The sequence below is a fragment of the Ciconia boyciana genome, chromosome 10, assembly GCF_034638445.1.
Source record: "Ciconia boyciana chromosome 10, ASM3463844v1, whole genome shotgun sequence".
Classification (NCBI taxonomy): domain Eukaryota; kingdom Metazoa; phylum Chordata; class Aves; order Ciconiiformes; family Ciconiidae; genus Ciconia; species Ciconia boyciana.
In genome coordinates, this window is record NC_132943.1 from 17,130,536 (window position 1) to 17,155,465 (window position 24,930).

The 24,930-nt window shown below is 43.0% G+C and overlaps 2 protein-coding genes across 4 annotated transcripts in view; one reads left to right on the plus strand and one right to left on the minus strand.

Moving 5' to 3' along the window:
• Nucleotides 1-5,990, minus strand: part of PECR (peroxisomal trans-2-enoyl-CoA reductase) — an 18,911-nt gene extending 12,921 nt beyond the window's left edge. Inside the window, exons 1-2 of the mRNA XM_072875013.1 lie at nt 5,876-5,990; nt 2,632-2,765 (exon numbers count right to left, since the gene is read on the minus strand). Coding sequence (XP_072731114.1) covers nt 2,632-2,765; nt 5,876-5,990 — 249 coding nt within the window. The remainder of the gene's footprint in view (nt 1-2,631; nt 2,766-5,875) is intronic.
• TMEM169 (transmembrane protein 169) lies at nt 5,973-23,954 on the plus strand. 3 transcript variants are annotated; one of them, XM_072875011.1, is made up of 4 exons: nt 5,973-6,236; nt 6,570-6,666; nt 18,165-18,599; nt 20,092-23,954. In XM_072875011.1, exons 3-4 carry the CDS (start codon nt 18,296-18,298, stop codon nt 20,712-20,714), a joined length of 927 nt encoding a protein of 308 aa, XP_072731112.1. In that variant the 5' UTR covers nt 5,973-6,236; nt 6,570-6,666; nt 18,165-18,295; the 3' UTR covers nt 20,715-23,954. The 3 variants fall into 3 exon arrangements, with proteins under 3 accessions (XP_072731112.1, XP_072731113.1, XP_072731111.1); XM_072875012.1 differs by lacking the exon at nt 6,570-6,666 and adding an exon at nt 11,477-11,574; XM_072875010.1 differs by lacking the exon at nt 6,570-6,666.
• The last annotated feature ends 976 nt before the right edge of the window (nt 23,955-24,930 follow it).

Consider the following 24,930-nt stretch of genomic DNA (forward strand, 5'->3'; position numbering starts at 1 on the left):
TCTTCCACTGTAAACAGGAAGCTACTCCTGTATTTGTGAAAATGCTGAGGTGAGTTATATTGCTGTGTTGCCTCTACTCAAGATTTACCCCCAGGCTAGAAAAATCCTTCACTACATCTTTTACTGATCCCTGTTCCTAAGACTCCAAGTCCCAGGCACTAAATTTTAGGTTAAGAATGGAATAGGTTTTGAAAATGGATGTACGATGCTCTTTGAATAGAAGTAAAAGCCCAAAGGTACTTTTCCTCTAGTCTCCACAAGGCAATCAAGTGCAAATTAGAAAAAAGTATTCACCATTCCTGCTCTTAGCAAATATAATAAATAAGGAATACTGAGCAGTGGGTTGTGGAAAATCTGCCACATGCCTCAGTTCTAAGTTCTGACAGTTTTTAGCAGTATAAATTACTGATTGTTAATCTGAGTTTATCTAGCTTCAACTTACAAACACTAAGCACCTAAGTGCAAGGAATTGCCATCCTCACTGCAAATTTAAAAGCTGAAAAAGTGATCCACACATTTCTGGTCCAATAGTAATTTTAGAAATTAAGTAACAAGTGGCCAGGATTTAGCAATCTTTAAGCATCTCAGCATTAAAGAGCTAATGGAGGATGACAGAGCCAGAAAAACAAGAGCTAAAGAACAAAAATCACAGGATGTCTCTAACCAGTAAAAATACCTGGTCTTGTAGATGGGCATCTGGAATGGATAAATATTTGTTTAGCAGGTACACTTAAGTTCTTGTTAACATGCAACAGAAATTGCATTCCTTGTTCAAAACTTCCACAAAAGGCTTATGAAATTTTCATAGTGATTTTTTTCTAAATGCAACTTCAACAGAAAGAAGTAAGAGCAGCTGGAGAACTGAAGTAAGTCAAAGTATAAGACTGAGTCAATGACTGAAAAATTCAAGTCTGGAGTTTACTCTACCTTATTCCTCTGAACCCTCTCTTCAACAGATACAGATATGAAATGACAATGGTTTATGAGAACATCCACTGGCAGTAGACACTTGATAGAGGCTTCTCCAATATCATATGAAAAGTTCTAAGAAAGTTCTGACACGTCTGTAAATGACTAGAGCTTAAAACTAAACTGGAAACAAGACAATTCTATGATGAAACTGCGGGGTAATAGCAAAGACGGAAGTTTCTCCAGGTATTAGCATGGCTACCAGTAACACAGAATAATGCCTAAACACTTTACACAGCACTATAAAAAAAGGCTTTAAAAGCACCTTCAAAAAAGTTTCCAAAGCCATCTAAGACTGTTTGTCAAATATGTATTTAGCCACACTTAATAAACAGGAAACAAAGAAGGAATGGTAGTTTGTTTAGTGGAGATTACCTCATTTCACCATCCAAGCCCTCTACAATCTCACAGAACACTGCAGTTCCCACTAAATCATTTTTAAACTGATGCAGAAATAAGATTCACCTGCAGAAGGTTATTAAGCATAGCAGAGTACTTTCTGCAAGAACAGTGACATGAAAGAAGGCTTAAGCCTTTTCTCTCTCTTTACCCGTTTTCTTTCCTGTAGCTTTAATCATGTAAGTTGCCCTCCGACATGTTATAACCTATTATATTGCACTGCTGATGCTAGTAAATACAAACCTAAAATTCACTGGTAGGTGAAGTGACATACTGCACAGCCCCAGGGTTCATCTCCTTCAGGAGAGAAAGTCTATCACTATAAATATTTTATGGCACGAGCTGTTCCATGTGCAAAGAATTTTATTTTTTATTTGCTTTATGGTTGTATATTAGGATATTTCCAGAATCTACATACCTACTGAAGGTCATTAATATTTCTTCAAGTTATGCTAGAATTTAACAGAGACTTTGAAAGGTTAAGAAAAATGTAGCAATCAGTGGTTACTGGAATATTTTTTAGCTGTCTTCAATAAGTTAAAAGTCCAACCTGATGCTGGACTTTTAAATGTTTAATTACACAGACTAAAAAATTAGGAGGTGAATGCAGACTTCTGAAGAACCTGGATTATATACTTTTGCTCTTGATCTTCCATTTTTTGTAATATGAAGAAAAAGTTAAAAACTCAAGTGGGATGGTAATAGAGTTTGTAATGAGGCACACCTCAAATTGTAACCAAAATTTGAAACATGGCTAAAAATAATAGTATCTGTGGGGGTATTTTTGCTTTAATACAAGCAAAACTGACAATGCAGGGCACTTGTGTCAAGTCACAAGTGTTGAGATTCCATGCTATGACTTCCTGTTTGAGGAAACTATTCTGAGGTCTCCATCTTCACAAGTTAACACCCCCTCACTGCTGTCACAGAAATGTGACACAGAACCATGCTAAGTGGGCTCCGGCTCAGCTGTAGAACATGCTAGTTCCAAGGTCTACTTCTCCCAGAACTATCTGAAATACATATGCATGGTCAGAAAAATATTTGCAATTACAAATGCTTTCTTGCTTAGATGGCTAACAAATGGTCTTCCCTTGGAAAGCACATCTTTATCTAGATCAATTTAACAGTGCTTTACTGCACCTGTCCCCTGATCTAAGCCATTTTTGAGAGGGACAGAGAAGACCTTTGGAGATCTGAGAATTTATATACACAGTATGCTTTTGACATGTTAAGCCCCAGAACAAGATCACTAGTCTTTACCTCATCTTCTTTGCGGATATTGCACTGTATGGGAGTCACTTTGGCAGGACTCATGGAAGAAAATGTCTTATTCAGTTCTTCTGCAGCAGCTTTTAATCGGTCAAATTTACGAGAGGCAATAACAACACTGCAACCTGTAGAGACAAAATGAAACATCCTTCAGCTACATAGTTAAAATTACAGTTATGCTAGTTTTTTAATAACATCATGGAGATATCTTGTAGGATGTGCATTTATTAGTCACTGACTAGAAGATACAGTGTTGAAGTTCTTGCAAGAGAGAGAAATGATTGATGTCAGGTGCTTCTTAGCAACAAGATCCCACTGTGCCAGGAAAAGAGCAATCAAAAAAATCTCCACAAGGTTCCCTCTCCTTCCTGCAGAAGGGAAGATAGCCTGTGAGTTGCAGAGTCAGCAATGTAGCTTTCAGACACCGCTTTTGCTGCCTCTGCTCACAGCTGCCTCATTTATCAATTATGCAATTTAAAGATGTTTCAGCAGGTCTTGATTACAAAAAAATGCTTGCTCCTACAACCACAAAAATAATCTTACTGTATGTTTGGCTGTAATTTTGACTAGCAGTGAGCAAATGTAATGCTCTGCTTTTTAACCCTACAGAGTCTGAAGGAAAGGATGACAGTCTCATGAGATTAATTCCTATCTGCAGACTACAGACACCAGGAAGAGAGGCTTCCCCATGGCACTGCCACATGCTGTAGAATCCTAGCTCAGAAAGGAGAGGAAAAAACTAGGCAGGAACTCAAGCCTTCTGTTTTTTCAGCATTTGGAGGCAGAAGGACTCATTCTACAGAGAAAAACAATGCAGGTGCCAAATTAATGGCAAGCACTCACACTACAACCAGTCTAGTTTCTTCTGTCACACCAGCGGACTTGGGACAGCTTTAAGGACTCAGCAATTGCTACTACATAGACTAAAACAGACCACACCAAATTAATTCCTAGTGCAAATCCAGTAGGCATGCAGTTTCATATCATGGATAAGCAAATTACTAGCTTCCACTGCCAAGCAGGCAAGGAAGTCTTGCTCCCAGTTCCCTCCTTCCATAATCTCAGCATCCCAGCAGAAGCCATCCTTTCCTCATACCAGCTCTGCTGCTCATCTGCTTTAACATAAACCAATTCAACACCCTCAACTAGCCAAAAAAAAAAAAAGTTAACCTCTTGCCAGGTGTTTTTTTTTTCTTTGTTGCTATTTTACTGAGTAGAATTTGGCCTCTTGTGATCAAACAAACACCAGAATTGACTCAAAATAACTACTGGGAGTAAAGAGCAGCAAGCTGTTCATTTGGCTCAGGCTGTCTTGTGAAACTGTACATAAAACTAAAAAAAAATAAAAATAAAAATAGAGGAGTTGAATTCTTCCAGAAGAAAGTGCTGCAACTACATATCCCTAGAAATGGGAGCTTCACCTTCTTCACCTTCAATCAGTAGCCATTTTAAAACAATACATGTCAAGATATTAGTCTCTGACGTCTCCTGATTTTTTAAATTAAGAACTCCAGTCACTTGCACAATCACCTGACTAATGCAGAGTAGAGTTCGTAAAATGGCACACAGAATTACCAATTAACACAAAATACTAAATCACAGTAGCACAGTTATATTTATCAACTTAAGTGCCTATTAATACACACACTGATATAGAATAAGGTCCAGTAAAAGACTATATTTTTGCTAAATACACGAATTGGAAGAGGGGGAGATTCTAACTTGCTGAGGAACACTTGGTACCTACTGTACAAGCTGACACTACTTCACTTATTTTTCTTCACAAAGAATGATCAGACCATTTCCTGATAGGGTCAGAGGGAAAAGGGCACAAGTTTCCAGATGAAAGTTTTAAATCTGTCCACAAGGCTTCAAAGGAGACTGGTTATAAAAACAATGTACAACATGACTGGCATTATCTGTCACTGCTCCTACTGGCATTCGCTGTCCAGCCAGCCCCCCTCCAAAAAAATACAGCCTAAAGCATACATGGAAAGAGTTCCCGGTAATCTTCTTGTCAGGAGTAGCCAGCAAGTCTGCTGGTAAGGAAGGTTACTCAGACAGACTTAAGCCATAGCTCTTTCTTCATTTTCTCACATGTGCTTTGTAGAGATTTGCAGCCTTGTTTTCTGTTTAGGATGTTATGGACACACACTTTTGTTATTTGTATTTTGCTTGAGAAAAATAATGCAGATCAAATTAAGTACACTTTCAAGGTAACTGGGTAACATTATCAACCAACAGTGTGATGATGCTTAAAAAGCACCTCTTTAAGGCAGCATGTAAGCACACCTTAAAAAAATGCTTAGTTCCCCAGTAATACAAAGGTAGCAGAACTAGCTCTCACTTCAGCTCCACAGAGCAAGTGGAAAGCGGGGGCGACAAAGGCCAGGAGAGGCAGAGATGTCTTCCAGCACAGTCTTAACAAAGAAAGCTCTTTACTATGCAGTGAAATGGCGTGGTACACATTTCAACCGCGCAAATCACGGGGAGTGTGGCACCATGCAGTGCAATGCTAGTGCCGGTATTTTGAAGACAGTGAATCCAATCATAATAAACATTGTCTGAAACCAGTCCGATGCTGATGATCCCTAGCACTTATGTTGAAACCTGCAGAAAAGGTCTTGCAAGCTGGATGACTTAGAAGACTGCCTTTCACCACAGATTTTACCACTTCTCTGTAATCAGCACAGAAAGAAAACCCACAAAGTGCACACTGAAGATATACTTTAACTTCAGGACATTTCTGTCACAAGCACTGAGAGAAAAGCACCAGTGCTCTAAGCTTACTGTGCATACAACAGTTCAAAACCATACTACTCCAGAAGACTTAGTTCAACCAGACAAATCCTCCGGTTAAGCAAGACGAAAACTCACTTAAGAGGGAGTATGACAGAAAGGATCCGGGTTTAATATAACCTCACTTTGACCGCTGTACAAAATAGGGCATCTTTCGAGTGCCAGCAGGTCAAAAGACATAGCCCCACATCAACCTCACCTCGTTCTCCTCGCTATTCGCTGACTCCTGTCACAACGTCCCACCCATAAACTCCTCACACACCCGCTGCCCGAGCGCAGCCGACCCCCAAAACGCACCACAACCCCCCCCGAGCACTCCCTGACCCGCCCCCTCAAACTCCATGCCCCGCCTTCATCTCACGCTCGGCCCTGCTCCCCCAACATCCACCTTGCCCCGCTGCCCCACCGGGGCTCCCTGCGGAGCCCCCGCGCCCACCTAGCGCCAGCAAGTCGGCGGCGATGGCCTTGCCGATGCCGGTGCCGCCGCCGGTGACGATGGCCACCCGCCCACGGAACAGCCCCGCCGCCAGCAGCCCGCGCGCTGCCGCCATCTTCCCCCCCCACACAGCGGCTGCACAACGGCCGCCACCACCCCCGCCACGTGACGCAAGGCCCCGCCCGCCCGCGCCGGGGCTCAGTGCCGGGGACGGCGAGCAGGCGGCGGCAACGGCAACGGTAGCGGTAGCGGTAACGGTGCCGGCAGTGCCCGGGGCCCCGGCGAGTCGGGTCGCTCCCGCCTCCTGCGGCACGGCACAGCGCGGCACCGGAGCCCCGCGGGCGGAGCCGGCGAGCGGCAGGTAAGGGGGCGGTTAACCACGGGTCAGTAACGCCCGCGTCTGTCCCCGCAGCGGAGAGCGCTGGCCGCACGTTCAGCGCCTGGGAGGGATCGGTTCCTCCGGTAGCGTCCTGGTGCCTCGGGGTCGCCTCTGCCTGCTGGAGCCTCGCAGCAAACCCACCTAGCCCCCGTCCGTGGTCTCATCTGCTTTAAAAGGAGGGTTTTTTCGTATTTTTCTGTACCGTTTCGGGTCACCTTCCACCTACAGCGACGCGGGAAGACACCCTCAGGAGCATGGGGAGGGGAGCCCCAGCCAGGAGAAGTCAGTGTACTGCTCTAAAGGTGTCATAAACAGCAGAGAAAGCTGCTGGTGTTCTCCTGCCGGGGACGCACGGACGGAGAATCCTCTCTCCAGGCGTGGACCTCGTCAGGAAGAGGCCCTGAAGGCTGAGGTGATACCATTTACTATGTCCCTAACATAGCCATGTTGTGCTAAAATGCCTTTATGGTGGTGTTTTTCACTTAAAATTGCCATCAATAAGCTCAGTATTATTCAGTTGTCACAGAGGACAGCCAACATTATTTTCCTTTCTGTCCCACAATGAAGTGACAGAGCATCTTTGTCCATTGCAGGTGATTTTAACCAGCACTGATGTGCCCAGGAGTGTGTGTGTGCATGTTCAGTATCTTTCCAGGCATCTCCTCTGTCCTTTTCAATAGAAGAGATGTTTGAAAGTATATCTCAATTTTGTCCTGTTATTTTTGCCTTAGAGGAGATGGCTAATATAAGAAGAGAGTGAGAAAAAAATTTTAAGAGATACATACAAGTGAAGTGAGAGAATCATTGAGTCTATTTTGGTTTTCTCATTTGTTAAACGATTTACTTTTCCCAAAACATGTTCTAAGGTTTAATACTTTAAATCAGAGACAACTGTAAGATAACATCTTTATCCTGAAGGTCAGTGTGTTTGAAAGGAAGCTGTATACCCTCCTTTTAAGTGTAGGGAAGCAGAGGCATGGAGAAGTTAACGGTGTGTCCACACTCATTCAGCAAAGGGTGACAAGACAGGAATGGACTTCTGCATGGTGACTTAGGCTGGTGAGGCAACCGTTAGACAGAGTTGCCTTCCGGGTGGGTTAATGTTTGCAGAATACTTTAATATTTTAAAGCACAGTATTCCTTTCTGGAGGCAAAATGTGAAGCACTGCAGGTGACACTGTAAGAATTTTATTTTTTTTCCCCTTTGAATTATCTTCCACAGTCTGGAGACTCCACAGATCTCCATTAACTATCTCTAGCTGCCCTACATATCTCAGGCAGGCCGTATCAGAGCGATCATTAATTAATCCCAGGGAGAAGCACTCATCTGTGCTAGTGAACTAGATCTTCATATTCCAACCTGCCTGCCATCCCGACTGAGGCACAAGCCACCAAGGGAAATCCAGTGGGTGCCTCTGCTCGTATGACTTGCTTGGTTTCAGTGTTGTTCCTGGAGAGCACTATCAAATGATTTGTCTATCCTATCAGGATAAATTGCTTGGGTTTTGGAATTTCTCAATAGCCATAGAAATGCCATAAATAAGGGGCTGAACACACAAGTTAAGGTTCTGTGAGTGATGGGTGGGAGGATAAAGGGGAAGGGCATAAAGACTGGAGACTAAGGAGGCAAGAAAAGGAGAAATCCATTCCTTGCCATTCAGTGGAGGGTAGCCCCTTCTGGTACAAAACCTATCCACAAAGAACAGAGCTGAAATAACCAATGCTCACAGATATTTTCAGCAAGGCAATGGCTTCTATTCACTGTCGTGTGGGTTGCCTTTGAACCAAGGATTCAAAGTGTACCTTTGTGTGAATCGATTTTACTTCAGTGGTTGAAATTCAAAATCATTTAAGCTGAAAAGAAGAAAATCTTATTAACCGAAATAAATGTTAATCTTCTCCTATGCTTGTACTTTCTTATTCACAAAGGAACGTTCATTTTCTTTTATTGGTAGCATTAAAACATGTTGGTCTGTCACTACATGCAGCCATAGTGGTACATTCAGTAAGCAGAAAGCTCTTCTTACATATTTATGTTATTCTAGAAACTTAATGTTGAGATTCTTAATTTTTATGTGTTAGGAAATAGTGTCTGATTAGACAGCTGATTTTTTTTTTTTCCCCAGTATGTGTCAGCTCGCATTTGGAAGAAAATAAATCTGCATTTAAAGCCTCGGAGTCTTCATTTTCATTTTTTGAAGTTAAAAACCATATGAATTTTTTTCCCTTGGTATATCTATCACTTAAAACATTAACCATTCAAAAATCAAAATGACACATTTAGGAAAAAGAATTCATTAGTATTTTTTTTTCCAGTTGTCAGCTCCTTCAGAGTTGTGGGATTAGCACATGTCATTTTTCAACATCTACTTTTTTATTTATAGATTGAAGAGGAAAAACTAGATTTCCTGTTTTTACAGCTCCCAGATTGTGTCTTGGTTTTGAATGAACTAGTTCAATTTGTTGAGATGAATAGGAAACGCTGTGTTTTCAGAAAAGGCTACTTTTGTCAAAAGTTGATTTTGTGCTTTGCCAGCCTATGGCTCAGCTATTCAGCTGATGACATCTGCCAGTCCAGTATGCTGCCATGCTTTAAAAATCCTGGCAGTGGTATATACTGCTTTAATAATTCCTTATAGCCTGCTGTCCTTCAGGGGGTCTGTGCCCTCCCATAGCTTGTAATCCATGTTGGCAAGGGGGAGGGTCTCAGAGTTGTTAAATACCAGCCTGATGTGAGAAAACAGATGGCTCCAAACAGGAGAGAAACCTCTGCAGGATCCAAACCCTGGGAGAGGTATCCCTGGGGCCAGCAGTCTCACAAGGAGGTGAGAGCAGAGGAGATTTAATGAAAAGCATCTCAGTGCCAGAAATAAAAATTTAAGGTCAAAGATTATTTCTGACAGAGGGTTTCTGCTAGTTAGCTCTCAGAAAAAATCAGGCTTGCACTCCAGCAGCCTCTGCTTTCCCAGAGCTCCACTCTTATGGATGTTCCAGCTTCATATCTTTCTTCTCCTGGAATACCAAATTGCACAAAGTGTAACAACAATAATTTCTTCCCCCCCTATACCAATGACAAGAAATGCCTGCATTGAGCCAAAACCAAATGAAAACTGGTGTGAGTTTCTGTTTCCTTACCTCTGGATCTTTCTGTAGGATTACACAAAAGGCCTCTTTGGAAATCCCTGCTACTTTCACCTCCTGTCTGTCCATTCTCTCCTGTGGCTGTTTTTCCTTTCATCATCTCTCACCAGCCTTTCTGTTTCATGGCTTCTGGTTTCTATGTCAGAACACCTCCTGGTAAGCCCCAGCTGATGGTCAGGCTCTCTGGTCGATTCATCTTGTTAGGGACTTCCCCTCTGGAAAGGTACTTTACTCTCAGTGGTATCTTGGGGGATTTCAGTCTAATTAGGAGAGAATCAGGATTTCACAACCTTTCATCGTTATCCCTAGGAATTTCATTCCAGTGATTAAAAAAAATACAGGAGATACTGAAGACAGACACCCTACTCAAAGCAGAATTCATAGTGGCGCAAGATGTAGAATATCAGCATCAAACAGTTTGAAACTAGTACGTCACCAGATTTTCTAAATAATCATACACCCTGCTAATACCATACTAATGATACTGAAGCATTCACTTGTCTGCAGTTGAAAGTGCTGCATTTTTAATACCCTGGCGTCATGGATCTGTATCTGCACTTGCATCCAATCAAGAGTCCCCTGAGCCAACTAATTCCTGCTGCTGGAGATACTGTCTAAATATCTTAGATTATATTTACTGTGCAATGCATTAAGCAATCCTAAGTCACTCCCAAGGGAATCTTCCAGTTCTCTGTGCAGTTTGGCTCTTCAGCAACTCCTGGGCCGTAGTTGGGTGTAACTTGGAGAAAGCTCTGATCTGAAGCCCCCAAATATCTTGCCCAAATAAAAAACACAGGATGTAGTTTGGTGTTGGTATTTTTCAGATAATCCTTTCCAGTCTGGATTTACAATTGACTGTGTTTTCCATTGGGCTACATGGCTGTAACTTCTTGCTCTTTAATTGCAAGTATTTTTGTGTGGTCACTCTGCATTTTGTCTGAGTAAAGCACTTGGGTGCTTGATCTTGCCAGCACAGAGCAGGGCAAGAAAGGAGAGGAGACCGAGATGGTCAGGGATTTTCTGAGTAGGAAGGGAAGGAAAAAAAGCCTGAGGTGCTAACACAGGTCCTAGTTTTTAGTTATTGTAAAGATCAGGCAAGAATCCAGCATGCATTAAAACATCCTGGCAAGAGCACTGCATGATTTCCTAAGGAAAGGAAATGGAGGTCTTGCAATCCTTCACTGAAATAACCACCTGCCAGCCGGGTCTCTAGCTAGCTAGGACTGTGCTGTCTTGCATTAGCACAAGCGCTTCATACCCACCACTGGTGCTTCATGGCTCTGCAGTCTTCAGACATAGCAACTCCCAGTGTTTCTTACTTGCATATGTGTGTAGGTATACACTGTGTAGAAGGTGTTTTCTTTGCACTCTGGAAAGGGCGGTGAGGGGCTCAAAACTCTGTTTTCGTGTACTACATGCTTGCTCCATTGTTAATTTTTTTAGGCATCTGCTTGGATGCTTAGAGGAAGCACAACACCAGTTTGATGTGTCGAGAAAGCTCTTAGTGCATCTTCCAGTCCCGTTTAATATAAAGGCTTCAAACTGAGGACGGATGAGGTATTATACCAATAAAAACAGATGCTACACCTGATTGCAGCCACTGCTGTGGAAGCAGGATGCTGGGCTTGAGTTGGCGGGACCCACTTGGTTCAGCTGTTCCTATGGTACCTTGTAATCCAGCAGTGACCTGGTGGATGGGGTAGGAATTACAATGGGCACCTGCTGTTTCAGGGTGCAGGATGGCCTGCTTGGGCAAACGCAGAAGTGAGGGGTAGAGCAGGGGAACAGAGAGGGCATGTCTCCAGTTTATTGCTGAGATTTTTTTCCTACAAGATTTAGGGACATGTTAAGTTTATTCAAGATTCTTATCTAAACCACTTGGATTGCTTTAAGGATTTCAAACCAACCTCCATTTCCAAGTCATTCTCCTTTTAAAGCCTTGGTTCTCTTTAAAGGCTAATGTGCATGTGCTATTCATTGACATTTGTAGCATAGTATAATAAACATAAAGAAACAGATCTCATCCCTGTGGAGGCACTGGGAAGCTTTGAGTCCTTTGTCTCAATTTTTCTTTCTTCTAGCAGTCTGGACAAAGAAGTGGGAACACAATGGAGAGACAGCACTTCAGGCTTTTGCTCTGAAAAAAGGTAGAACAGTACTGTTTGGGGATTTTGAAAAGGTTGGTATGCAGGAAAATTGTTTACGCATTTCATTTAATATAAAATAAAAATGTGCAGCTATTCTTATATGCTGTTTTCCAGCCTTCAGTAATACTGATCTACACAGCAGTTATTATTCTGTGACATTTGGAAAAGTTACGGAACAGCAGAGGAAAATAAAAAGATCTGATTCATAAAACAAGATACTCTGTAAAATGTCCAAAAATCCTTTGAAAATGTAATCCAGAAACAATTTAGTGATACTTTGGAACACCTCTATTCACTACTTTTTTGTTGTTGTTTTGGCTATATCTGTAGAATACTGTCAACAAGCGTTTGGGTGTCTCACAGAAGGACAGCAGGGAGAGCAAGGGGCCTGAGCCACCCAGCATGGCACCAGGAGCCAGCGAGCCCTTAATCCACACCCAAGCAAGTGTAGTCTTGCTGCAGCTGCAGCTTCAGTGGTGATCAACCCATGCTGGCCAACGCAGGTCCAGCTCATGGTGCCAGCAGGATTGGTCCAGAAGCTGCTTAGCAGCATTAGCGTGGGGCAGCGCTGGCACTAATGCCACCTAAGGCAGGAGCCATGTGCCAGGGATAAATTGGAAGGACTGGGCAAACTTGGGTCTGTTGGCGCTTGCCTGCAGAGACTGTGTCGCTTTCCCACTCCTCCCTTTGCTTTTAGCTTGAGCTTTTAGTACCCTCTGCTCCTGAGGGGAAGGCATGGGGTGGGGGGCTCCATTAGCGAACACCCATAAAGTTTTTGGTGGCATGAGACACCTTACTGAGTTATCCCCTCTGCTCTGGTGCTCAGTTCCATCCTCTGCTTTCGGCAGTCCAGCTTGAGGTCTGCTCCTACTTGGATGCACACCCAGAGCATGGTTTCTTGTCTCTCTCTCCAAGAAACGAAAATGTTTTGAAGCTTGTGGATTAAGCAAGGAGGAAAAGATGGGTGTGATCTATGAGCTTTGCTGTTTGCTTTCTCCTACCTTGCTGGGATAGCATAGCTGCCTATGCTATCCCAGCATGTTTCTCTTTGTGCCTCTTGCTATTGTTATTCAAACACTTAATGCAACCTCGCAATGGGCCACTGCCATGAGGGGTAGTTTTTCTCCCCTTCCTTAGACATTCTTTCCTCTAGGGGTAGCTACATGGTAAACCCGATGAACCCATCTGGCTGAAAATAAGATTTTATTTTCTTTTAAAATGCAAAAGGATTATTTTCAGTGAGATAAATCCCCCTGCCAAGTTCACTGCAAGCTGCACAGACTCTAGTATTGATAGGGATTTGCTGTTCTTGCCTCGCCTTCTAAGGTGTCATTCACCACAGTCTTGAGTATTTGCTAGATTCAAGTAACTGTGTAATCTATTTCACCATGAAATAAAGACAGATGTTGTCCTTTGTTTCAGCAGAGTATGGTGAGGATGCATATGTGAAAGATCATGTGGAGTCATGTAGGTATTTAAAACAGATCCAAAGCTGCTGAGAGAGCTCTACTGTTTGGCCCTCTCCCAGCATAAGGTCTGAATTAAATGTGCTTTCTTACATAGGTCTTACCACATGTTTTTGTAGGGTCTGGGGCTGCGTGTCCTGCCATTAGACCAGTGCGTTTTGTCATAACATGATTGACTGGTGACAGACAGATCTGTCCTGAACAGCTGGATGCATCTGATACCATCTATTTTTCATGTGTACAATCTGCCAGCAGATAACCCCTTTAAAAATACTAGGGATTGGAAATAATCCTTTGGGTAACATGCATCCTCAGAAACACACACATGCACAAAATTCGAGGCAGGGCTGGGTGGAGAAGGGACAGGGGATGGGGAGGCTATGGAGTAAAAGGAGCAGGCAAAGGAGGATCCGTGGCTGGGGAGCTCTCTCTCAAGGTGTGTTTCTAGGGTAAATTTCCCCTTATCTCTTCCTCATCCTGGGTAACTCACAGTGCTTCTAAAGCACAGGTGGTTTTTTGTTTCTTCAGATAACCCCTGCATGATGTGAGTGAAGACACAGTGCCAGTTCTTCTTATGTGTTGTACATTTTATGTGACTATAAAAATAAAAATTGATGCTCCTCACTGCTTACCATCTACTTTTTTTCCTCTCATGTCTGCTCTGAGCAGTCATAAAAAGGTTACTTGTGCTGTAGCAGGGATTGAAGATCAAGGATTTTATTAGCTTGCGGGAAGGCTCTTCCTTCCTGTCTGCATTCAAACTGGATAATTTCTTTTCTGTTAGCAGCAGTATCAAACCCTGAAAACCAATGGAAAAAAGTTCCTTTGACCTAAATGGTGCAAGGCCAAGCTTTTACGCTCCTGTTTTGTGTGTCAAAGACTTATACTGTCATGGGAAAGCGTAAGCAGCAGTAGCTTTCCTGCATAGTAACAGAAGACTGTGCTTCTAAAAATTCCTCTACAGAGTGTTTTTGCAGAGCTGCCTCCCCAGGGTTCTCCATCTGTTTTCACATGGAGATTAATAACAAATTGTTTGGCTAATAAACTGCTCCCTGCTATCTCTGAACTTTGATCATTTCTTTTCCTTCCCTCCCATGGACAGTTATTAGATTCCTGTCTGCCCTGTACTCCCACGTGGAAGACATCACTAATATTAGATGCACAGCAATTGTCAGGCTTCAGCTCCACAGCAAGGCTTTTAAGGGATGAAGATCTCGGTGTATGGCTGAAAGTGTTGGTGCTGTGGACAGCTGTGTAGTGCTGAGGGCTGACCTTGTTCTTACAGGACATGAAGAAAAGGAAGAGAGAAAAAATAAGCTTTGTGTACACTACTGTGGTTTCTCCAAGAGCCCATTTTTTTGTTTGCAACTATGGAGAAAATATTCCAGGAAAAATGGGACTGGGACATGAACCTGTTTGATTCACCAGCATCCCTGCGGGATGTGGGGCTGATGGTGGTGTTTCGAAGTGCTATGTTCAGAAGGTCTGGACCAGGTGGCAGAGGGTATCCCAGCTGCTCCATTGGCAGAAACAGATGAGAAAAGAATAAATACTGTGAAAACAGGCTTAAGATCAGGAGGGATCTTTGTGATCTTTCAGTCTGACTGCTCCCTAATAGAAGCCCACATTAACACCTCTTCTGCTCAAGTACTGGTGACCAAACTGCTGCAAAGATACCCTGTATAGATATGAAGTTTCCAGTGATGGGACAACTCTCCACAGCCCTCCATGATATATATCAAGTGACACCTACCCACTTTGTTAAAACACCTACCTAACGTCTGCCCTGTATTTCTATCTTTCAGCTTTTTATCTTACTGCATCCTCCTCTGCTGGATCAGGGAGATCTTCTTTACCATGTTTTTGTTTCTGATGTAGACAGACTGACATCAGATTTTACCTCCTTGTGCCTTAAACAGAATAATCTGTGCTCCTTCACTTCCTTATCCCAAGGGCTCTGACCCAGCCACAGAAACGGTGCTTCTTAGGGGCTTGCCCCGCATTGCACATTCCATCCCCTCTTCTCAGCTTAGGAGCAAGAGAAGAAGAAACTGAACTATCACCACTTGATAACCCTGTTGCTGAGGTGTTTCTTTCTAGTCCTGGTGGTAACTCACAGTGGCAATAGCTGCTGTAGTGGGGGTGGGAACGTCAGACATAGCAAAATAATTCATGTATCATAGGCATCTTCTGGTCATTAATCAGCATCCTGCCTGCCTGGTGAGCTCAAGAACAGGACACAGGTTTCCAGTAGCAATCCTATCTGCCAGATTCAAAAGTAACATCACCTTGCTCCTCCTTGCATAGTCAAAGTTGACATAGTCCTTTAGGCTTTGGCATCACACCAAGAACTGACATGAGCTTATCATCTATTGTGAGTTTAACCAAGGTCACAGCTGGATAAACTTCTAAGAAAAAAAAGCCAACCACAAATCTTTGCCTGTAGCTTTTGGTTATTTTTAAATGTTACTGGCAAGTCATCCCCTTTTCAAGGCAGTAGGGACTGAGCATGGAACTGCAGCCAGGAGCTTTGAGAATCTAATCCCAAAACAACTTCCATGTCTCCAGACTTTCAGTAGATCATCCCAGCAGTGATGCTTTTGGCTTCTCTGTGACTCCAGGCCTGCTTTCTTTTCAACACCTCTGGGAGGGGAATCTCACTGTTGTCTCAGGGGCTCATTAGGCTCAATGAGGTGATTTTTAGGATTTCACAGGGGCAAAACATGAAGTTTTATTGTTGATCCTCAGAGAAAAATGGTAGAGCCTGTTGTACCTCCTGGATAAATTTACTACAAAGAGTGAGTCTATTCCATAGAATAAATTTATTCCATTTCCCCATAAAGGCATTTTTAAAAAACACTGAATGAAAGCTTACGTGAATTCCAGTGGATGTGAAGAGATCTTGGAGTCCTGCCAATGTTAACACATTAAGAGCTAGAGCTTGCTGTCTTTGAAGTCAGTGGATGGTTTGCTTTGGAGTTAAAAGGGGGAAGTAGAAAGCAAAGCATTACATTTCACTGTGAAGTCTCTTTCATATCCCATTTGTTTTTTATATTATGGTATGTGAAAAACTGCCTATCTGCACGCTGCTTCCAAACAGATGTAAAGGCCACATTCCTCAGGCAGACAAGGTACAAGAACTGTATTGAGGATTTGCTTCTCATTAGCTCATTTATGGTTTTTTGGGGGGGGTTAGAGGTGATGTTTCTCCCAGAGACCCCAAGGGGGCAAAATTCCCTTCTTTTTTTTGTTCCATTCTTGGTTGGGTTTGGACTTCGGGATGGGAGGAGAATGCACAGGCAGTGATCTCGGACAACCCACACACTGAGCCACCCTTATTTGGTACACCAGACTAGGGCATTCATCATCACTGCCTCTCTTCGTTCTTGCTTCCCTTGATCAACAGTGGAATATTTAAACTGAGTTGCTTCTAGGTAGTTCTAAAGTGCAACACTTGACACTGCAGTGAGAGGACAGTATTTGCAGTAAATTTAGTATTTTATAGAGCTGTTTTCCAGTATGTCTGCAAATTTAGGCATACATTTTTGCTTGGCAGGAGTAAACTCAGATGGCAATCTAAACAGTCTGTTCCCAGCCATGCTGCAGAGCAAGCCAAGATATTCCCTGCCCAGTGATTTAGATGTAGTCCGACTTCCGGGGTATGCCGAATCTTGATTTTTTGTATTCATTTTATGTGTCTTCTGATCACCAGGGAAGATTTATTTTCTATAATGCAAAAAATAATCTGAATTGTTGAGTTCTTTAAAGCCACATAGAGCCAACTGACCACAGTCTTAGGTGTTAAAGTGATACAATTAAAAGGGGGGTGCGTGTGTGTGTGTGTGTGTGTGAGTGTATGAGGCATAAATAGTTGAACTAAAGTTCTGCAACAAATTTCAAAACAAACCAGCAAAATCTTATATCTGTGAGAAGAACAGGACCATACTGCCAAATCTAAAAATGCTCAACTTTTTTCTAGCATCTGTTCAAGTAAAACAATTTCCCGGCATTGTGTGGGCTATAAATTATGATAACTGTGTTTCTTAGTTTCCTGTTAAAGAGATGACTCAGATACTAGGTAGAAGCTTAATTATTGGTCATGTGCATTCTTTTAAATATAAATGTTCACGTAAATGTTCAACAGAGCTCTTCAGAGTTGTTAAAACGTTATTCAGTGTATTCAGATTTGTACCTAAATACTTCATGAATACTTGGCACAGTCAGTTTCTTAAATGTTATGAAATCTGAGGACCATTAATCCTGCATCTTCCATGTTCATGGAGTAGGATTTGTCTGCCTTGACGCATGTTTAATTATATGTTTTTTACTTAGGCAGCTTTCCCATAGGTGTCACTTGATATTGCTGTTAATTTTGCTTGAATGAGGAGTAAAAAACGGAGTCCTTATATTTGTTACAAAGATTTGTGAAGATTTGGGTTTTTTTCCCTGCACAATCAGAAGACTTTGCTGTGGTTTCCAATTGCCTCCCCAGTGAAGTCATCTTAATAGTAATTTTGCTTTAAATCCACTGTGTATACTATATTTTTAAGGTCTGACAGCTCTACATAATGCTAAATTGGTAAGGTTTGAAACATCATTCATTTTGACATCATTTGATTACTTTTTGTAATATCCTTGCAATGAGCAGTAAATCAGAAGACACTCAAAATGAGAAAGGCTGGCACCAATATAGCTGCTGTAATGCAGAATGAGTGCACTGTTCCTGCTGCAGTTGTCTCTAATCTAGGCCAGTCCCTTAAATCAGTCAACTTATTTTTCATCTGGTTTCATTTCTTCATTCTCATGCATGTGGGCCAAAACTATTGTCTTCTGTTTGCTTCCAGCATTGCAGAGGAACGTTAAAATCACCCAGTAAGCTGTTCTTGTTATAAGTGCTGTCTCTTCTTATAAATGTTAATACTCTTTCCTTTTCCAGTAGCTTTGGTTTGTTATATTTAAAATTGGAACCTGAGAATCAGGATTAGGTGATATTACAAAACCTGTATCCATGTAATAAAATTGATGTTCAAGACAGTAATAAGGATCTTCAGAGGACATTTAAACCAGTTGGAAGTAATGCTTTATAGGAAAAGTCTGGCAATTTTTTTCTACTTGGTAAGAAAAAGACACTTTTTCAGCTTTCTTTCTCATTTTAGGCTGGGAATGGAGTGCATAGTTTGGATGTCAACAGTGGGACACCTTACCAAAACAAAGCATCCATGGGACCGTTGTCTAATCAATGACTTCTAAGTGCAGGAGCTGTTAGATTGGAAACAAGTGCTACAAGATGCCAAGTGAGGTGCTTGAGAGCAGCAGTGGGATGGAGGAGACAATGCAGAAAGAGAGCAAGTCTGGAAGTCAGAGCCCTCGCCGTGACACCATGAGAAGGGCTGTGGCAACCGCTGTCACCTTTGATGGGGAAGCCACTATGGACAGGAGGAAAAAGAAGAAGAAAGAGTCCCGTCCTGAGTCAATAATAGTGTATCGGTCGGAGAATGAGAATAAGGTGGAAGAAGAACAGGCGGATGAAGAAGGAGGGGAAAGGAGCTCTGAGGAAGGCTCCAAGTTCCTGGGTCAGTCCACGGCAGATGGTATGTATCCTGGGAACACCCACTTTCCATAAACTTTTTTTGATGCCAGCATGCACTGAGGTCAAATGGAAGTGACTGTGGGCCCAGCCCTCTCCAAGACTGCAGCCAAGGAGAGCCTGAGTTCATACATGAAAATGCTCTGAAATAAAAAGCATTACAAGCTGATTTGGGGTGTCTCCTGCAGTTCTTTGCAGAGGTTGGTTGTTGCCATACTCTTAGTTTTAAATGTATGTGCTGGTTGGGGTTGATCCAGAAAAAAACTGAGAATGCTTTAAGCCAATGATGCTGTGATCAAGTCCCTATCCATGCCTAAAACAACTGCCTGTTAAGTGAAAGGATGGAAGCAGATGGATTTAGTGGCTCTACCTGTGATAGGGAGTTTTATTCATTATCTAGGATTTGCTGTTGCCTTCTGTTTGCATATTCTCAGCACAGCTTCCTCTTTAAGAGTGATTACTTGGCAAGGTCATCGTGGGGCATCTTGGAGCCACTTTCACTTCTGATGCCTGTCTTGGATACCCTTGCAGGGAAGAAATGTGGGAGGCAGTTCCTATGGCTAATCCTCTTGTGAGTCAACAGTGCAGGCTGAGAGGTGCTTAAATGTGAATGCATGCTCTTGGTCCATCAGCTGCACCAGATTCTCCCCATGATCCCAACCCCTATCCTCATTGCTTATCTGCTGCCTTCCTATTTTTGTGGGCCACTTCAAACTGCTCAGCCTCCTTTTAAGAGCCCCTGAAGACCTCCTTCCAAGCTAGTCAGAATTAAGACCAGGAGGAAGCATATTTTAGCCCCATAGAAGAGTTTATGGCCAGTACCACTGCAAAGACCATCCTAAACCAATGTCACTTGGAAGCTACGGCAGTCTGTTTGTGACTTTAACACACATCCCAGCACTTTCCTGTTTCGTGCCTTTGTTAATCCCTTAAAATGCAAATATAATTATATCAGCATTTGTAAGGATTTCCTAAACTTTGAAAATTAATTTGCATTGAGATACAGTGCAAATGTAAAGTGAAATATTAGGTATTCAAGTATAACTCCACGTGTGGATGTGCTTATTCCAGAACAAGAGTCTTAGTCATATTTATCTAATTCACCCCAAGTGTCCACGCTGTTCAGGAATAAATCTATGAGAATACCAGAGAAAATAGGCATACCATTTTTTATTCAGTTACTCTGTCTCATCTCTTTCTCATATACTCCTGCAGCACTTTCCCTTCACATATTGTTCCCAGTGCAGATGCTGGAGTCTTCTCCCTTGTGATTTCTGATATCTGGAATTCCTGTCTTCTCCCTTCTCATTAGCTCTTCTTCCATTTTCTTCTGATAATCTTCTTTATACTGCATTGCTTCTTGCGTTCCATCTTTTTTTAATTTAACTATAACTTCCTATGCACTATCTAATGGTCTTTGGGGTCTTTGGGGATTTACACAAAATACTCCGTATAGAAAATAAATCTAATGTAGATGAGTTTATCTGTGTTCGTAGGTGTCTGGAACATGCCTTTAGACAGCCGATATGTCACCTTGACTGGAACAATCACCAGAGGAAAGAAGAAGGGTCAGATGGTGGACATCCATGTCACACTAACGGACAAAGAGCTGCAAGAACTGGCTAAGTCAAAGGAACCTCCTAAAGAGGACGTACCTGAGAAAAAGAAGAAATGCGATGTTGGGCTAGACAGAGGACCCCACATCGTCCTCTGGACCATCATCTGCCTCCCCATCATTTTTGTAGTGTCCTTCGTGGTTTCATTCTACTATGGAACCATTACATGGTACAACATCTTTTTGGTGTACAATGAAGAGAGGACCTTCTGGCACAAAATCACCTTTTGTCCCTTTTTGATCATCTTCTACCCAATTATAATTATGGTTGTGTCTTTTTCCCTAGGCCTGTACTCGGCTGTGGCCCAGGTAGCATGGTCCTTTGGGTACTGGTGGCATGCTGTCAGGGATATGGAGAAGGGCTTCTGTGGCTGGCTCTGCAGCAAGCTGGGTTTGGAAGATTGTTCTCCGTACAGCATTGTCGAGCTGCTAGATTCTGACAATATCTCAGGTAGTCTCTCTGGCAAGAGCTCTGCGCAGGGGGTTGAGACCTCAGCAGTCTGAGCCTTTGTCCTGGCTGACTATTTTGGTCATATGCGAGTGGTTTTCACCTAGAAAATACACACTGATTTTTTAAATATATATATATATATATCTATATTTAAACACAAACTTAATGAGTACAATATTGGGCTGGGAGTGCTCTTTAAATGTCACAGAATGCAAGTGTGCTAGCTTCACGTGGTCTGGGTGGGGAGGTGCATGGCTCTCCAAGGATTTGTCTTCTGTTTTAGCTAATTACAGCTTCTGGGAATGGTGAGAAAATTCAGGTCTGTGGGTCATGGGCTATTTGTCCGGTGGCTGAATATATATTTTCAGATATATGCTGAAAAGTCCACTTCTGTAAAGTTACAGGGACATAACAGTGACCTGTTGAGTCAGTGAAAAGAAGTTTCTACTCAGGGGATGACCTTCAGGAGCTAGGAAATCATTCAGAGGTGAAGGCTAAATTGCAAAATGTGATGTTCCTCCAGTTTTCCTAGAAAGGGTCCTTTTCCAGTCCTTCCAACAAGTGCAGCAAACCTTCCAGGTAGGCTAACTGCTTAGACACTGTCAGAGTTTGAAAATAGACCACTACAATAGTTGTGCCCAGCCTTTCACTGGGAGAGGACAGCATAGCCTCCGACAACGGCACGAGCTCTACGCTGACCTGAAACGCACCCATCACATGATGGAAGAGTAGTAATGTGGTGCGTAGGGACCCGATGGGCCTGTCACCAAGCACCCTCAGGAGACTGTAAGTGGACAGATAGGTGCTTAGGACACACCTGCATTTGATCTCTTGATAGGTGCACTGCTAGGAAGGAATGGGCTACAGGAGTCATACACAGTGTGCAGTGCAAACAGTTGCATTATAGGGAAGAAACATCTGCTCTGAGGACAGGTGATCAGTTTGCATGTCACTGCAATGCCAAGTGTGGACTGCCAGCACCTATATTTAGGGAAGTGGAGTGGAAGGTGCTTGGGATGGGAAGGTCTCACTGAAACGATCATTCTGTTTTTCAAGTTGCTCTTATAGAAGAGCTGCTGGACCTTCCCTTTCAGAACGGGGGCATCCCTGAGCCTGTGTCTGTTAGTGCCAGTGTAAACTGCATTAGTGTCTCAGCTCTGGAAATCTGCATCCCACACACACTTCCTGGTTAATTATATGGAAGAGCAATGGATTATACATCCTGTTCCCCTCATGTCTCATTTTCATAATTGGTTTCCTTCCTTTTTGGACTTTGCATGGCATCTTAGTAGGCTCCCAGACCAGGCTGAGGTGGGCACATTAGGCTGGAGAAATTTTAATTGTCGCTTTAAAAAAATGACCAGCAGAAAAGTTCTTTTTCTGGATTGACTGTTGGGGTTTTGGCCTAAGGAGGACATGAGGAAAATAAAAGAGATATATAATGGACTGTAATGGGGACTGAGTTACATGTCTGAAACATGATTAATTTTCCAAGTGCTCTAGTTCAGCTGGTGCTGCTAGAAAGTCTGGCTCAGCCCCAATCCAGAGGAGCCCACCATTTGCATGCATGTAGGTAGATAATTCGTAGTGTGCAGTCAGTCAGGCTGCACAGTCACTCCTGTCTGTATAGGTGTTTCACTTCCCCAGTCTCCCTACCAGAGGGGGAGCTGCTCTAGTTTTAGGATGGTAAAGAGAAGCATTCAGAAGCTGCATTTCACAGGAACTAATGCTTCACGTTGCATTTCAAGGATAGGGTCAAGATTACACTGGCTGGCTGTCCTGGTTAGGACCTCTGGGAGCCTGTGATGTATAAACAGGTCCATCCGATGCTCTAGGCCTGACACTGAGAAATAAGTAAAGTCCCTGCTGCATCCTTGGTCCATCCCCTTCTGGGAGGTCCAGCCAAAGCAGCCTCTTAGTGCTGACTTGAGGATTAACAGTGTGAATAGTGTACAAGCCAAATATAAAGAGCAGGCTTGGCCTCGCACTTTACAGGTACAGCCAGGCTATGTTTGCTGCTTCCTGATGCACAGCTTTCAGTTTTTACTGACTAAGTCTTTAAAGGCAATGACCAACTTCCAGAAAACAAAAAAAAAAATAGATCCCAACCTGTGAGGCAATGGCAGGTAGTTCAGTGGGGTGCAAAGAGGCTGACATATGCCTGGGACCGGTTGAAGCAGTGAAATGCCTTTCATAGGGCTGTTTCAATCAGGCAGCTTGATATGCCTCTGAATTAATAGAGGAGCTGAGGATAAGTCATGCCAGTGCTGGCAGTCTCTAGTGACCCAGCTCAGCCACTCTGCTTAATACTCCTCCACATGGAAATCGCAGGCTCCCACATGGCTGGAGGGTGGGAAGAAGTGATGCTTAAGAAGCATTAATGGGAAGGAAGGCCCGCTGGCAAGTGTTCTCACGCTTTGCCTAGTGGGACACTGCTGGCGTGAAAGGAGTGGATTGTGTATCTTGGCCCCAATATGCAGCAAACAAGTGGGCTTGGGAGAAGGATGGCTGGCAAGTGTGCATTGCTGCAGAGGGAGAAAACCCAATTCAGCTGTCACTGCCAAACAGCAGCTGTTCAAGGCTAGACGAAAGGCTGGGGTTAGTAGCACAAAGAGCTTTCACTTACAGAGGGCTTGAATGATAAATACTAGCTCATTACAGAATACAGCCGTGTGAAATGTCTGCTGAGCTGCAGAGTTTGCTTTCAGAATTGCAAACAGCCTGCCAGAGAGGAGACAAAACCAAATCTGTGCCTCTTACTGCTATGTAAACACAAAGGAGCATCAGAGAAGTCATATTACCCTCCCTCTGCCATGGCAGCTATGCTTCTGGGTTTGGAGGCCACCTTTTTGGGGATATACTGGAACAATTCATCGTGTGTTTTCTACTTCTTTACACTTAACCAAGCTTGCCTCTGCTCCTGCCAAAGTCAGGGTGTTCTGCCATTGATTTTGGTAGGGGCTAGTTTAAGCTTGGGGTTAGTTCTGGTGCTATTTGTAAAAGTTTTATTCAAACTTTTCTCAAAACAACTCTGAATAGCTTTCTCTCTTGCCTGTTATCCCCTGGAGTGGTTTGCCTGCTGCAAAATATATGATCATAATTACTTGTAATAGAAAAAAAGCACAAGTTTTTGTCTTGTTTCACCCTTGCTTTCAGAAACTGACAAGTAATTTCTGCTTATGTGCCACTGTCAAACTGCAGGGAATTCCAGTTATTCTGATTGTTGAGTGTGTTTCTGGCTGCTGTAGTCTGGATTTTTTTTTTAAGTAAAGATGTGTGTTTGTAATGTGTGTTTGCTGATTGTTATTTTTAATTGCATTCCCTTTTCCCATCCTTGCTGGCCTGGGTGGAGAATAAAGATGTATGTGGCTTTAGAAGAGTGTTACTCTCATGCTTCTGCTTGATTTTGTGTTCAAAACAGTGCTGTGGGATGGACAGTCATTCTATGCTGATAATTGATTACAAGTCATTATCTTTGAAGACCCACTTTAAAATGTGTCTGAAATGGGTCTCAGTTTTACCTCTTGTTAACCTGTGCCTATCCAGAACTGTCATGTCTCTGGGCTCTGGGTTCTTCTTTGTTTTTACTTCATAGTGCACAAATGAAAACATTTTGATTTAATTTCACTCATTGGGTATGTTTGGCTTTAGCCCCAAGGATCTGTAGGGTGGGACATGCTTCCATACCAAAATAGGAAGTACATTTAACTCTACAAATATGGTCTGTGTGTCTGTGACTTGGAGCTGCTACTTACAGCTGTGCTGGGAAGATTTCTTACAACCCCTAAGTACTCCAGACATGTCTCTGTTATGATAAGTCAAAGGAGAATCCACCAATACAGTTCTTCGAGGTGTCTAAATATTAAATGACACTCTGGGTGCTCTCCCACACAGTCTTACTACAGTCCTACCCTCCTGCTAGCACAGGTCAAACACTTACTTGACATTTTCTTTCTTCTAAGAAGGAGATTGGACCTTTGGAAAACCCAAATGAAATTCCTACCCGAGGGCTAGCACAGCTTCAGTGTAACAGCTCTTCGAGCCAAAAGGCTACCTGCAGGTGATTTCCTCAAATTGGCAGTGCCATGTCTGGTGCAACAACTGGAAATACCAGGAAGGTGCTCTTGGTGTGATGCAAACATTGCCAAGGGAACAGAATTCCCTGTGTGGCAGATGTACGTTGGGGACTTCCCACCTCCAGTGAAGAACCTGGTGAAGGACACTCAGCTTCCTGGTATGGCAGGGTGGGATAGTAGGCCCAGGGAATTA